This window comes from Halichoerus grypus, chromosome 3 (assembly GCF_964656455.1).
Source record: "Halichoerus grypus chromosome 3, mHalGry1.hap1.1, whole genome shotgun sequence".
NCBI lineage: Eukaryota > Metazoa > Chordata > Mammalia > Carnivora > Phocidae > Halichoerus > Halichoerus grypus.
Window position 1 is genome coordinate 154,207,011 of NC_135714.1, and position 14,053 is coordinate 154,221,063.

Sequence of the window (14,053 nt, forward strand, 5' to 3'; positions counted from 1 at the left end):
AATATATATACAGCTGACCCTTGCACAACATAGGTTGTAAATGTATTTTCTCTTCCTTTTGGCTTTCTTTTTTTTTTTTTTTTAATATTTTACTTACTTTTTAATTAATTAATTTTGGGGGAGGGGAGGGACAGAGAAAGAGGGAGAGAGAATCAAGCAGGATCCATGCGGAGTGCGGAGCCTGACGTGGGGCTCAGTCTCAAGATCCTGAGATCATGACCTGAGCCAAAATCAAGGGTCGGATGCTTAACCTACTGAGCCACCTCGGCAGCCCCCTTTTGGTTTTCTTAATAACATTTTCTTTTCCCTAGCTTACTTTATTGTAAGAATGCAGCATTTAAAAAACATAACTTACAAAATATGTGTTAATCAACTGCTTACGTTATTGGGAAGGCTTTCTGGTCAACAGTAGGCTATTAGTAGTTAAGTTTTTGAGGAGTTGAAAGTAATATATGGGTTTTTGACTGCATGGGGGTTTGGTGCCTGTTATCCCCACATTGTTCAAGGGTCAACTATATATACCTTTCTCAAAGGAACCCATGTTTTGTATTAGATTACTGGAGAAATTGTTATCTGAAAAGTTTAAGAAACTGGTGTTTTAGAGAAAGTGAAAATAGAAAAGAGACAAGAATGAACTTTATTGGACACCTAATGCTCTGCTAAGCACTTTATGTTATTCTTTCATTTGATCTTTATCATAGTTGTATTTGATGATAGTATTTTTTTGTTTCAGCAGCCAGTTCAGAGGGATCAGTTTACCCACGGCTAGTAATTAGAAGAGCCAGTATAGTCAGACTCTAGATTCTATTTTTTTTTTTTTTTACTGTACCACAGTTAATCCATCTCATTTTTTTCAAGAGAGAGGTCTCTTTCTAATCTATTTAAAACATAGAAATACCTTTAGTGTGTTAAAGAGAGAGAGAGAAAGATAGTGTAGATTCTATGACTTTTTTCAATAAACTGTTTTAGAGCTTAATAATTACTGTAAAATGTTGTCATATATATCTTGTAACGATGGACAGATTGGGAGAATTTTTAAAAATTAGGTGTTTTTTTGCACTGATGATCATTATTTATTTCCTTACTCTCCTATTATTAGAGATAATGAGCTTCCTAAAAGCTAGGAAAAATTGTTATTCTAACACACTGCTACCTTACTGCATCTAATAACTTTTATATCAAGACATTGTAGATCATTGTTGGAATTATTAATATAATTATTAATACTTTAAAAATAGCTTCCCAAATATTGCTAACAAAACAGAATACAATGCTGGTCTTTCACAATAGATTTTCAAGGTGAAAAGTATTTTTATTTATTTATTATTTTATTTTATTTTATTTTTTTATTATTATGTTATATTAATCACCATACATCACATCATTAGTTTTTGATGTAGTGTTCCATGATTCGTTGTTTGCGTATAACACCCAGTGCTCCATGCAGTACGTGCCCTCTCTAATACCCATCACCAGGCTAACCCATCCTCCCACCCCCCTCCCCTCTAGAACCCTCAGTTTGTTTTTCAGAGTCCATTGTCTCTCATGGTTCCTCTCCCCCTCCAATTTCCCCCCCCTTCATTCTTCCCCTCCTGCTATCTCTTCTTTTTTTTTTTTTTAACATATAATGTATTATTTGTTTCAGAGGTACAGATGTGTGATTCAATGGTCTTGCACAATTCACAGCTGAAAAGTATTTTTAAAAATCAGATTTATAATTATGTTTAAAGTCAAGAACCTTTAGATCATCTGAGCATTCATTATGCATGTTAGATGACAGTTCTGTTCTATAACTAAAACTTTTTTTTTCATTTCTTTTCTCCATGAACTAGGTGTATGACGGTGGGTATAAGTAATCATAAGGTTACCAGAAAATACTTCCTCTATTTTCTTCCAGGAGTTTTCTGTTAATATTACTGAAGACTTCATTGAGCATCTTTCAGAAGGGGCTTTGGCAATTGAAGTATATGGCCATAAGATGAACGATCCTCGGAAAAACCCAGCCCTGTGGGATTTGGGGATAATCCAAGCAAAAACACGTAGTCTTCGGGACAGGTGAATTTTAGATATCCTTCTGATTCCATTTATAATTTTAAAGAATTGCTAGAGAGTAATACTGCCATTTGTAAAGGTAGCCTTTCCTGAGCATTACCAGTATCCCAGGGATAGATGCAATTGTTTCCAGGGTATTTATAGCACATTTAAACTTCCTTACAGGAATGAACTTTGAAGAGTGATGGAAGAGATGTTAAATGTATAGTTAGTTAAGAATAAAGAGTGAATGAATTTTTGGAGAATAGTTGCTTATCATTCTGAATTCTAATTAATCAACTCTAGGGAGGATGGATCAATATATACTCTAGAATTCAGGTTTTACTTATTTTGTCTTTAGTGCAAAGTTCTTTTGAAATGCCATCAGTCATGAAAAGAGGCAAGCTTATTTGTACCACGATTTTAAAAAGAAGAGTTAAAAGGGAATGACTGAAAGAGTGTGTATTCATGCTTTCCATCTTATTTTTTTTTAATTTTTTATTGTTATGTTAATCACCATACATTACATTAGTTTTTGATGTAGTGTTCCATGATTCATTGTTTGTGCATAACACCCAGTGCTCCATGCAGAATGTGCCCTCTTTAATACCCATCACCAGGCTAACCCATCCTCCCACCCCCCTTCCCATGCTTTCCATCTTATTATAGAAGAGAACCAGATTTTCTTTTTTCTTGTTTTGCATTTAGAATGTTTTAGCAAATCCTTAACTAGAATTGAGTTTTTTTCTTGATTCTGTTATTAATCCGAGCAAAGATTCTTCTCAAGTTACTAAATCAAGCATATATATCACTACCTTTATCTATGTAAAGATAATCACTGTACTTGCTTCTGGACTTCTGATTACCATATTTAGATTTTTGAATAGCCACTTTGAAATAGATTTGTAATTATCATACCTTTTTGAATGAAATGAAGGAGCCATTTCTAGTTCTGATGTTAAATTTGTTTAATTTTGGTTTAATTATATTTGCTAGTATATATTTGTGTATTACTCACTGAACTACAGGTTATTCTACTGAATTATTCAGTTTGGAGGTCATTATCATTGTTAGTTTTCATGTGAAGGATCCTAAGCTGCCTGTATTGAAATAGAAATGTATGATTTTCCAAGAACTTCAACTATTTCCTAGATGGAGTGAAGTTACCAGAAAAGTAGAATTCTGGGTCCAAATCTTGGAACAGAACGAGAATGGTGAATACTGCCCTGTAGAAGTAATTTCTGCAAAGGATGTGCCAACAGGAGGAATCTTTCAACTCCGGCAGGTAAGAAAATTGTGAAAGTTATCATTCTGAATGTTAACATTAAATTCTTTGGCACTGTAAAGCTTAATATTGGATTCCTATTAGCAGAAATGTTAGATCGGTGATAATGAAATCTAGACTGGCCAAGTCCAGTCTTTGTATTTAAATTGTCTCCTATTTCATGTCTATTTTCTTTGATTTTAAAAAATATTGCTAATTATAATATTTTAAAACCAGCTTTTCTTAGGTTTAAGTAAGCAAAAAGAGAAGCTTTAAAGAATGACTTAGAATTGGGGCGCCTGGGTGGCTCAGTCGTTGGGCGTCTGCCTTCGGCTCAGGTCATGGTCCCAGGGTCCTGGGATCGAGCCCCGCATTGGGCTCCCTGCTCCGCGGGAGGCCTGCTTCTCCCTCTCTCACTCTCCCTGCTTGTGTTCCCTCTCTGGCTGTGTCTCTGTCAAATAAATAAATAAAATCTTTAAAGAAAAAAAAAATGACTTAGAATTGAATTGCAGGAAACAATAGAAACATATGAAGCAGCATTAGAATATTTCTAAAGACAAGGAGAAGCAATGTGACATGGCAGAAAGAAGAAGCACTTCACAGGCTAGTAACATGCTAGGGTTCAGTTCTGGTCTCCCACGGCCTAGCCCTAAATCTGTGAGCAAATTTGGTAACCTCTCAGAACCTTTCCTTAGGTATAAAGTGGAGATGTGATAACAACAACTTTGTAGAACTAGTGTGAGGTTTAGAGATACTGTATATGAAGCACAGTGTTTGGTACGTGGGAGGTGAAAGGGTTCTTTTCCTCCTGACACCAACCAATACTCTTGATTCTCTGCAGGCACCAACCGGTGTCCCACAATGCAATTCGGTTTCGACCTAACCACCCGAAATTAGTGTCAGATGCCACAGGTTTAAGGGCTCAGACTTAAGCAAGCACAAGATTGCCCTCATTGCAGATGCCAGTTGCCAGTATCGGGTCCTTAGTTCTATCTAGCATGGCTACAAAGTCGGGGGTTCGCCCAACTCTCCTCCCCTTTACTTTCTGTTTCCAGTCTTCTTAAATAAAGGTTGCAACTCAGGAATAACCTGGTAGGGGAGATGCATGGGACAAGGAGGGATAAGGAGGGATAAGGAGGGTCCATGTCCTCTCTGGATGTGCCAGCCACCCTCCCACCACCTTGATTTGTCCCTTAACCAGGAAGCTCACTGAAACTCATTGTTTGAAGGCTTTTATGGATGTTCATTATGTAGGCATAACTGATGAAAGCTTTGGCCATGGGTGATTAACTCGATCTCTATCCCTTCTCTCCTCTGTACAGAGGTTTTGGGGTGGGGCTGACAGTTCCAAACTTCTAATCAAGGCTTGGTTTTTTTTTTTTGGCTACCAGCCCCCTTCCTGAAGCTATCTGGGGGCCTACCAAGAATCACCAGACTTAAAGTTGTGTCATTAAAAGATGCACCTATAACCATTATCACTCAGGAAGTTCTGAGAGTTTTAGGAGCTCCCTGCCAGGACCTGAGGACAAAGACCAAATATCTTTGTATGGTACTACAGGAGGTATTAAATAAATGCAGCTGAGTAGATATGAACGCCTGCCAGAAATCAATACAGCAGAGAAATATGTGGGAATTGTCACTTAACCCCAGGCGGATTGTAATCTGTAAAATGTCTATGCTGCCAGCTAAAGAGAAAGTATCTTAATAGAATTTACATAGAAGATTTGCAAATACTCTTTTTTGCTATACTTTACATTAATTCAACATTTAGTAGAATATCGTATCCCATGATAGCCAATGTTGAAATCATTCAAAGCAGAATATGGGAAAAGGTTAAAGGAAGAATAAAGTTTGCTTAAATACTTAAGTTTCTGAATGTTTTAGAAGAGGAAGGTGATAAGCATTTGTTCTCTGACCCCAGCAAATGAATTTTAGCAAATTCATTCATTAATGGGCAAAGAACTAAAAGGAAAAAGAAATTAGTTTAAACTATAGCATCAGATATATACATAAAATAGGATTCTTAAGGGTGTGAAGAACATCTTTTTCTGAACATCTGTTAAAGCTATATATATATATATCTTCTTTGGGTGCCTCAGAAATTCGTTGCCTGGAAGGCAAGACCAGATAATTTTCTGTGGTTTAGTATAAGTAGAATATATAAGTATTTGTCATATTCCTGACAGCCTTTACTAAAAGTGTTCAAAGATGAGTTGAGTTCATCAGGAAATGCTTTTTTGAAGGGTGTGGGTCTTGACCTGGATGCTGAAACAATAGTGCAAAGGCTTCTTTCATACATAAACAGCAAGGATAAAGATACAGTGGTTGGAATTAGGTAAGTTTGGGGAGAAAGTAACATGTAGGAAGACCTGGAGAGCAGTAACAGGGGAGGTTATAGAAGCATGGAGCCCGTTCATAGAGGGATTTGGACGGTAGGTTCATTTGAATTAAAATATTTCAAAAATTGAACGTACTTTTCTTGAACAGGAAAACGGCAGAGGAGAACTGATTAGGTTCACCATATGAAATGGCCGGTTTTGTAGTTAAAAAATGCTCAAATATTAGCAGTTATAGGAAGTTCGATCTGTGAGTTTAAGTATGCTGTTTAAAGCTTTTCTGTGGGGCAGTAGGCTGTTGTGGATCTTCCCTCCTTTCCTTCCCTGTGCCGCCTTGAACCCTCCCCCCACAGTGCCCCTACTTCACCCTCCCAGTGTGCGCACACACGGACTATGTAACTTTCTGTTTCAGGCAAAGTAAACAAACAAAATGTAGCTAATTGAAATGACTATAAACTATTTTAGGCAATTAAAATGTTTTTTGAGGTACTCTTTCCACAAGATATCTGATGCATAGTCCTTGGAAAATATTAAATCAAAAGACATCTGTAACCCATCTCTTCAAATCTAGCCTTCTGATTAATCTTTGCCTAAATTGATTTCCCTGGTAACTCAGAGCTCTTGGGAATTAAGATCTGATGGAAGAGGGGAAGAGTAACTGACTTGAAATTGTACATTCAGATTCCATTGTTCAAATTCTGTTTTACATCCCTGAAATTTATACACCGACTTTGAAGTCAGTAATTAGGGAATATGGGAATCTACTTCATTGTAAACATACAGGGTCACATAGTATTTATTATGAAAATGTGTGTAAGAAGGAACAACTTCTCTCTGTTCAATTCTTCATTTTGCAGCATGGTTTTAAATTATTTGGGATTAGAGGAGAGAATCCAGGATAGTGGTCATTATTCTTATTTCTGACTCTGCTTATTTTAAAAAGTAGATCATACTGTATATATATTGGGTTTGGTAATCTCTTTTTTTTTTTTTAAGATTTTATTTATTTATTTGAGAGAGAGAGAGAGCGAGAGAGAGCACATGAGAGGGGGGAGGGTCAGAGGGAGAAGCAGACTCCCTGCTGAGCAGGGAGCCCGATGTGGGACTCGATCCGGGGACTCCAGGATCATGACCTGAGCCGAAGGCAGTCGCTTAACTAACTGAGCCACCCAGGCGCCCTGGTAATCTCTTTTTTTAAAAGTCTGGTTACCAAACTCTTTCTTGAGAGAGAGAGAAAGAGAGAGAGAGGGAGAGCAGGGGGGAGGGGCAGAGGAAGAGGGGGAGAAAGAATCAAGCAGGCTCCACGCCCAGTGCAGAGCCCAACTCAGGACTCGATATCATGACCAAGAGATCATGACCTGAGGCGAAATCAAGAGTCAGATGCTTAACTGACTGAGCCATCCAGGTACCCCAACCATACTCTTTAACTTAATATATTACCTATGTTTTTCTACAGCAGTATTTTAATGACTATGTAATATTTTATTATATACACTACAGTTTGAACAATTGTTAGTATTATACATTTATTTGTGTCTAGTTTTTTGTTATTCTTACCACTGCTTTAAGATTCCTTATACACATATATGATTATTTACTGAGAACAGATTCCTGGAAAGTTGAATTGCTGGGTCAAGGGATACTTATATATATATATATTTTTAAAGATTTTATTTGTTTATTTGACAGAAATAGACACAGCGAGAGAGGGAACACAAGCAGGGGGAGTGGGAGAGGGAGAAGCAGGCTTCCCACTGAGCAGGGAGCCCGATGCGGGGCTCGATCCCAGGACCCCAGGATCATGACCCGAACTGAAGGCAGATGCTTAACGACTGAGCCACCCAGGCGCCCCGGGATACTTACATTTTTAAGGCAAATTGCCTTGCAGAAAGCTTTACCATTTTATATTCCCACCAACAATGTATGTAATCGCCTGATTCATAAACTTTGGGCAGTATCAGAAATTGCCTTCTTAAAAGATAATCACTAGTTTAGGAAGTGAAAATAAAGTATTGTGCTTATTTTAATTTGTATTGATTTGATTATAAGTGAGTTGAACAGTTTTTATTGTCCCTTGCTTTTTTGCATTTCCTTTGTTAGAATGTTTTCTCTTAATGTTTCTTTTTATTGAAAAAATATGCAAGCCATATATATTCCATGTCTTTCTACTTGCTGAAAAGGTAAATTATTTTTCCTGATCAGTTTTTCAATTTGTAGTTGACTACTTAACTTTTAAGACATGGTGAGACAATGTCTCCAAAGTTAAACGCTTTCTCAACATCAGCCTGTAGGGGTCTCTCTAAACCAAATTTTTAGAAATTAAACTGATTTTAAGAAAAATTGTCTGTTGTACAGGGACAGTCCCGGCGAGTCCAAGTGGAAGTGAAGTCTGTGCAGGAATCTGGGACTTTACCACTGATGGAAGAATGTATATTGTCTGTTGGCATTGGATGTGTAAAAGTTAGGACGCTCAGATCCCCCAAGACTCATGAGACCTTTCATGTAAGTTTCTGTGCCGGTTATGTTCTTGTTGAAAGACCCGATGAGATAAGAGTCTTTTGGAACCTGCCAGAAAACTGCCTTCCATGAACAATTCTTTCAGTTTTTTTTCTTTCGTTTTTCTTTGATGTCTTTTTTTCTTTTTTCTTTTTTTTACTGTATTGCATTTACATGGAATCACTGTACCAGACTGTTGGTTTTGCCCTGGTACATGGCAAACTGAGGGTTAAGACATCGCAGTCTCTAGAAATTCCTCAGTTGCTTACTAGTGATTAACTTCCCCCACCACCCACCCGCTCTGCAGAAACCCCCTACTGGCTTGTAAAGACTGTTTGCCAGCAGGTGTTTGATTTCTCCTGGGGAGTGGGACTATAAACCCAGCAGGGAGAGTATTGTACTGGTTCCTGAAAAGGTCAAATGAGTGTTCTTCACTTTCCTATGAGAAGCTTAAGGTTTGACTCCCAACTTCCTGAAAACTATAAAACCGAGAGTGACGGTGAGCATAGGTGGGAGATGAAATATTATATTCATTTAGAAAATATCAAGTATGGGAAAAGATTCTGGTTGTTGAGTGTAGTCTGATTCTTGGAAAAATGATTGTTTTAGTTATGCATCATACATTTTTTCTTTTAGGAGGAAGAGGAGGACATGGACAGCTACCAGGTAAGGAAGCACCTGTTTGCCTCATCAAATGAGCTTGATTCCAGTGCTGAATCACACATTCCTGAGTCTTGTCATACTGTTACTTAATAACTACACAATTAATTTTGAATCAAATGCTGCTTTTTCTCAAATTGAAACAGAGTTTCGTAGACTTCAGTGTAAGAAATCATTTGTGACTATTATCTTTTTCCAAACCTGGAGCTCCCCATCCAATTTCCCTACAAATCCATTTCTCCAGATCCTTTTCCTTACACTCTTTTTCTCCTTGAGTGGAGTCACCCACCCTTTTCCCTGTAAGAGCTGTCTCATACTGAGCCTCAGTCAGGCCACACTGCTTATTTTCCATCTTCTAAACCACATCACACAGGTTTGGTTTTGCCTGCCTCCCCTCTTCCTAATCTCCTGCAAGATTTTGTTTATGTCTGTCAAGTTCTATCTTGTTAGTCTTGCTAGTCATTGTTTAGGACTGTCAGAGCTCTTTGGATCCTGATTATGTCATCCAGTGTAGTCACTCTCCTGGTTTTGCATCATTCTAATTTGATAAAAATGTCTGCCTTCCTATAAGTGACTGATAAAAATATTGGATCAGATAGGGTTAAATACAGAGTCCTATGGCACAACAATAGAGACTTCTTTTAAGCTGACATTATTCCATTAATCACTGTTCTTTGGATGTGATATTTGAGTCACTTATGATTTCATTCAAGTAGATTCATTGCACATTTCTCCATCTTGTCTACAAGAATGCCATGAGCTATTTGGTTAAGTGCCTTAGTGAAATCCAGATACACACTGTATGCTCAGCATTCCACTGATCTACCCAGTCTTGTTAACTTTATTATGAAAGGAAATGAGGCGAGATTGGTGTACAGTCAAGTGTTGACTGGTAGAGTTCTTAGTCTGATAAAGCCCCCTCTCCTCTCCAAAAATCCCCCCCACAAGAAACAAGAGAGAGAAGCATTTACATGTTGTTTGTAGAGACTAGTGAAACATTCGTTGAAGGCTGAAACACGAAATTTGAGGAATTCTTATGATGGTTCCCAGGGATATAGAATTGAAGATTATTGAGTAGTATTTGTGATTTTCTTTAAGTTTACTTATTTATTTATTTATTTATTCATTCATTCATTCATTCATTCATTCATTCGTTTTTGGTAATATCTACATTCAGTGTGGGGCTCAAACTCACGACCCCGAGATCAAGAGATGCATGTTCTTCTGACAGCCAGCCAGGTGCCCAAGTATTTGTGATTTTTATCTAGCAGAGGGACATTGTAGATCTTAGTTACTTGGAGTTCTGCCCCTTGAACCAGTAGAAATAAAACTGGTTCTAGATATCAGAGAATGCTCTTTCAGAAGCTGTCTTGTTCCAGAACAGCAGTGCTTTAATTTCTGGAACTTTCTGTTCTGAATAATGATTGGAGTCAACTAGTAGTGGTAATAAAGAGATTGATACATAATACTTCACATTTTTGAAGCCTTAGAGTAAGGTAGTTGGAGCATTGGTTTCAAATATCTTGTCTTCATGTTATATTTGCCATAATTTCCCTTGTTTTCTTCTAGGATCGGGATTTAGAGAGACTACGTAGAAAATGGCTAAATGCATTAACAAAACGTCAGGAGTACTTAGATCAACAACTGCAGAAGCTTGTCAGTAAACATGGTAGGAAAAGCAAGTTGAATATTTCCTTCCCCCCCAAATCTGTGCATAATTAATTTCCATTTGCAGCCATAAATTAGAAGTAGATGAATACATCAATAATGGGGATGGCAAGAGCATAGGAATGTTACTTATTCGTGTCATATCCTTTCAGGGTAACATTTATTTAACTGTAATGATGTCTTTCTATAGGTCTCCCCCCATCCCCAACAAAGAGACAAAATGCTATGTAAACATTGTCCCTCAAAAATAAATTAAGGAGGGGGGCGCCTGGGTGGCTCAGTCGTTAAGCGTCTGCCTTCGGCTCAGGTCATGTTCGCAGGGTCCTGGGATCGAGCCCCACATCGGGCTCTCTGCTCAGCGGGAAGTCTGCTTCTCCCTCTCCCACTCCCCCTGCTGTGTTCCCTCTCTCACTGTCTCTCTCTGTCAAATAAATAAATAAAATCTTTAAAAAAAAAAATAAAAAAATAAAAAAATAAATTAAGGAGGGTGATAACGTTCTTGGTTTCTTATCCAAAAGTACTTGAATCCTCTAACTCTGGAAGAAATTATTCATGTGCTGGTCCATGTCGGCCTTCCATGAACCAAAGATGGCCTTTCTGTAAGAGTACACCAACCTCTTTAGCTTATAGTTCATTTTTTTTTTTTAATCACAATTAGGGAAGTAATAAGTTTTCTGTGAACCCTCATCAACCAGTACCTGAAATACAGGCAAATCCTATCGATACGCAGGACAAAAGTGTAAATCAAGTGAGAAATCTGTATTTGATCCTCATTCCTGATGTCCTAGATAAAACAGAGGATGATGCCGACCGTGAAGCTCAACTTCTAGAGATGAGGCTGACTCTGACCGAGGAGCGGAATGCAGTAATGGTCCCCTCCGCTGGCAGTGGTATTCCAGGGGCCCCAGCTGAATGGTATGAACGCTGCCATGTGTCTTCAGACATTCCAGATGCTCACTGAGCCTTCTGCCCTCTCTATGAATTTTGCCTCTGTTCCAATTAATGGAATACTCATCATAGCATAGGGGAAAAAAGTTTGAATTAGAGGAAGTGTTAAATTATTTTCATGAGTTGGAATAACTATGGCCTAAAACTGTGTTTTATTAAATAATATTGTTATTGGCCCAAGTAATTAAGAATTCTGAGAATCTAAATCAATATTTAATACCACTGCACTTAGCATTAAAAAAAAAAGTTAATATGTTAATTACTTGGGTCATTCCCTTAAAAGACCATTCGGTCATAATAAAATTGCATCTCCAGGAGTTTTTGGTTTTGTGCTGGCTTAAATTGTACTGTCAGCAGATGTTCTGTGCCACTTTATAGAAATTAAAAATAGTAAATTAAGCCATATGGGGCCCTTAGGTATATAATTTTTTAAGAAAGTAACTTTAAACAAGGAAGCTTCAATTATAAACAGGTAGATATATCTTATAAGACTGAATTCAAGTATCAGAACATACAATAATTATACATGAGAGCACCAATGAAAAGAAGCAGCAGTTACAGGTAAGTCTTTGGGGCATCTCTGATGTGAAATTGTAACAAAAACACAATACCCACAGTTATTATTGGCTTGACCTGTAATACTTCTCAGTGTGGATTAACACTGGGTCTTGAAGTACATGCTGCTGAGAAAGTCTGCTTTATTTGAGATGCTATTTGTTCATTATGTTTTAGGACCCCAGTTCCTGGGATGGAAACACACATTCCTGTTATATTCCTTGACTTAAATGGTAAGTTAGGAGGTGCTTTCTGAAGGCTTACCTCTGACAAATTAGTGTCTGAGTAACACTTAGATTGTAACAAAGTTTGCAGTTAGGCAATTCTGTAAGCCTCAAGTTTTATGTTAACCTAAGGGTTAATGTATGCTGAGGGACACTGACACTTGACAAAGAATGAATTTTCTATAAGAATAATATTTTTGTCAGTAGTAGGTTATGTTTCATCCCGGCGCGTTCTCACATTTCATTCTGTAATCCGTAACTGCTGTGTGTGTGCTTTGTTCTCATCATGTTTGGATGTAGTAGCAGGTGTTTTCCTGCACTTCAAGTATTGTCTTCTTTAATTCTTAGGAAAATTTGATTTCTCTCTGGAAAGGACTAATAACTAGTGATGCTAATGTAGCATGCTTTCATTTATCTGGTGTTTTCTTAGCATTACCTAATAAATTTCTCACTTTTTATCTGAGTTCTTATGCTCTTCATTCCTGCATTGCTTATTTATGAGAAACTGTCCATTTTTCTGAATTTTTTCTCCTTCATGTAAAATATTTTGGATGTGGCTACATTTTACATTTACTCTGTCCAAGGAAGGAAAATAAAAATGAAAAGGTAGATTAAACAGCTAAAAATAAGGTAAAAGTCAGCAGTTAAATTCCTAAAACATCTGCAGGAAAGCTGTATATTACAATTAACTATCCTAAATAGGCAAGCTTGGATGTTCTCAGTGGTTTTCTTCCACCCAGCTGAAAGTGAGTTATAAAATCTGAGGTATTTAACATCGTGTACTACTTAGCTTATTTAGACATATGGAAAGTTATTATGTGCACACAGAGTTAAGCAAATAATACTTAGCCACTTCTACTGTCTATCCATCCAAGAGGGTTTCAGGGTTTTGCCACAGCTCTCTATCCTACCTTGTTGTTCTCTGGCGCCTTGGAGGCTGAGGCTTACTTAGGCCTATCCTTATGTTAGGTTCCTAGACAGGTGAGGTGCTGTGAGCACGGCTGTACACGTGTGTAGGAGGGTAAGAGTGGAAAAGAATAAGCTTATAGAAGACCTGTCTGTACGGACATCCCAAGACATAATCAAGAACTCGTGCAGCCTGATGCCCATTCTTGATCCACACAAGCCCACATACTAGAGAGATACTTTTGATGCCTACTCACAAGCTTAAGATGGATAGGGGGTTGGGAGGACCAGACTTAGAACTAAATAACTAAAGGGCCAAGGGACAACCCTCCAAGTTTCTGGCTCATGTAGCCAATTGATCCTTTTGTTGAACTTAACTGTCAGTTAATTGGAATCACTCTCGCTTCTCATTTCTTCAGTGCACTAAAAGATAGGGAATTTGGGTTATAATCCTATCATTAACATTTATGGGCTGACCTTGAGTAACCTCTTGGGTATCTTGGCTTCATTTGCCTTCCATGTAAAATAAGACAAAAAGGTAGGAGATTGGATAAGATAATTTCTTGAGAGTCTATCCATCTCTAAGAACTGTGAACTGTTTAATGGTCCTCTTCCATGTCATGTAAGGTTTTAGAGGCAAAAGCAAATGAAATTTGAGGCAGGAGAATTTTAATACTAAGCACATTGAAATTTAGCTGGTAGGCGTTACCCTTTAAAATGATCTCTGATTTAATGGAACTTCTTCGCATTTAGCTGATGATTTCAGCTCCCAAGATAATCTTGATGACCCAGAAGCTGGTGGATGGGATGCTACTCTCACCGGGGAAGAAGAGGATGAGTTCTTTGAACTGCAGATTGTAAGACAGCACGATGGAGAGGTAAACAAAACATAACTAGGGAAAATCAGATGAAAAGTAGTTCTTTAACCTCTCCATGTGTCTCCTGAAACAATCAGCAGTGTAATC

General features: G+C 37.7%; 1 protein-coding gene across 3 annotated transcripts in view; it reads left to right on the top strand.

Annotated features, from left to right (window-relative positions):
- The window catches only part of KIF13B (kinesin family member 13B), a 197,645-nt gene that overhangs the window by 127,457 nt on the left and 56,135 nt on the right, over positions 1 to 14,053 (top strand). For all 3 annotated transcript variants that reach the window (XM_036104507.2, XM_036104508.2, XM_078069457.1), the window contains exons 23-30: positions 1,898 to 2,055; positions 3,184 to 3,316; positions 7,987 to 8,133; positions 8,764 to 8,793; positions 10,357 to 10,456; positions 11,244 to 11,370; positions 12,136 to 12,191; positions 13,842 to 13,966. In XM_036104507.2, coding sequence (XP_035960400.1) covers positions 1,898 to 2,055; positions 3,184 to 3,316; positions 7,987 to 8,133; positions 8,764 to 8,793; positions 10,357 to 10,456; positions 11,244 to 11,370; positions 12,136 to 12,191; positions 13,842 to 13,966 — 876 coding nt within the window. The remainder of the gene's footprint in view (positions 1 to 1,897; positions 2,056 to 3,183; positions 3,317 to 7,986; positions 8,134 to 8,763; positions 8,794 to 10,356; positions 10,457 to 11,243; positions 11,371 to 12,135; positions 12,192 to 13,841; positions 13,967 to 14,053) is intronic.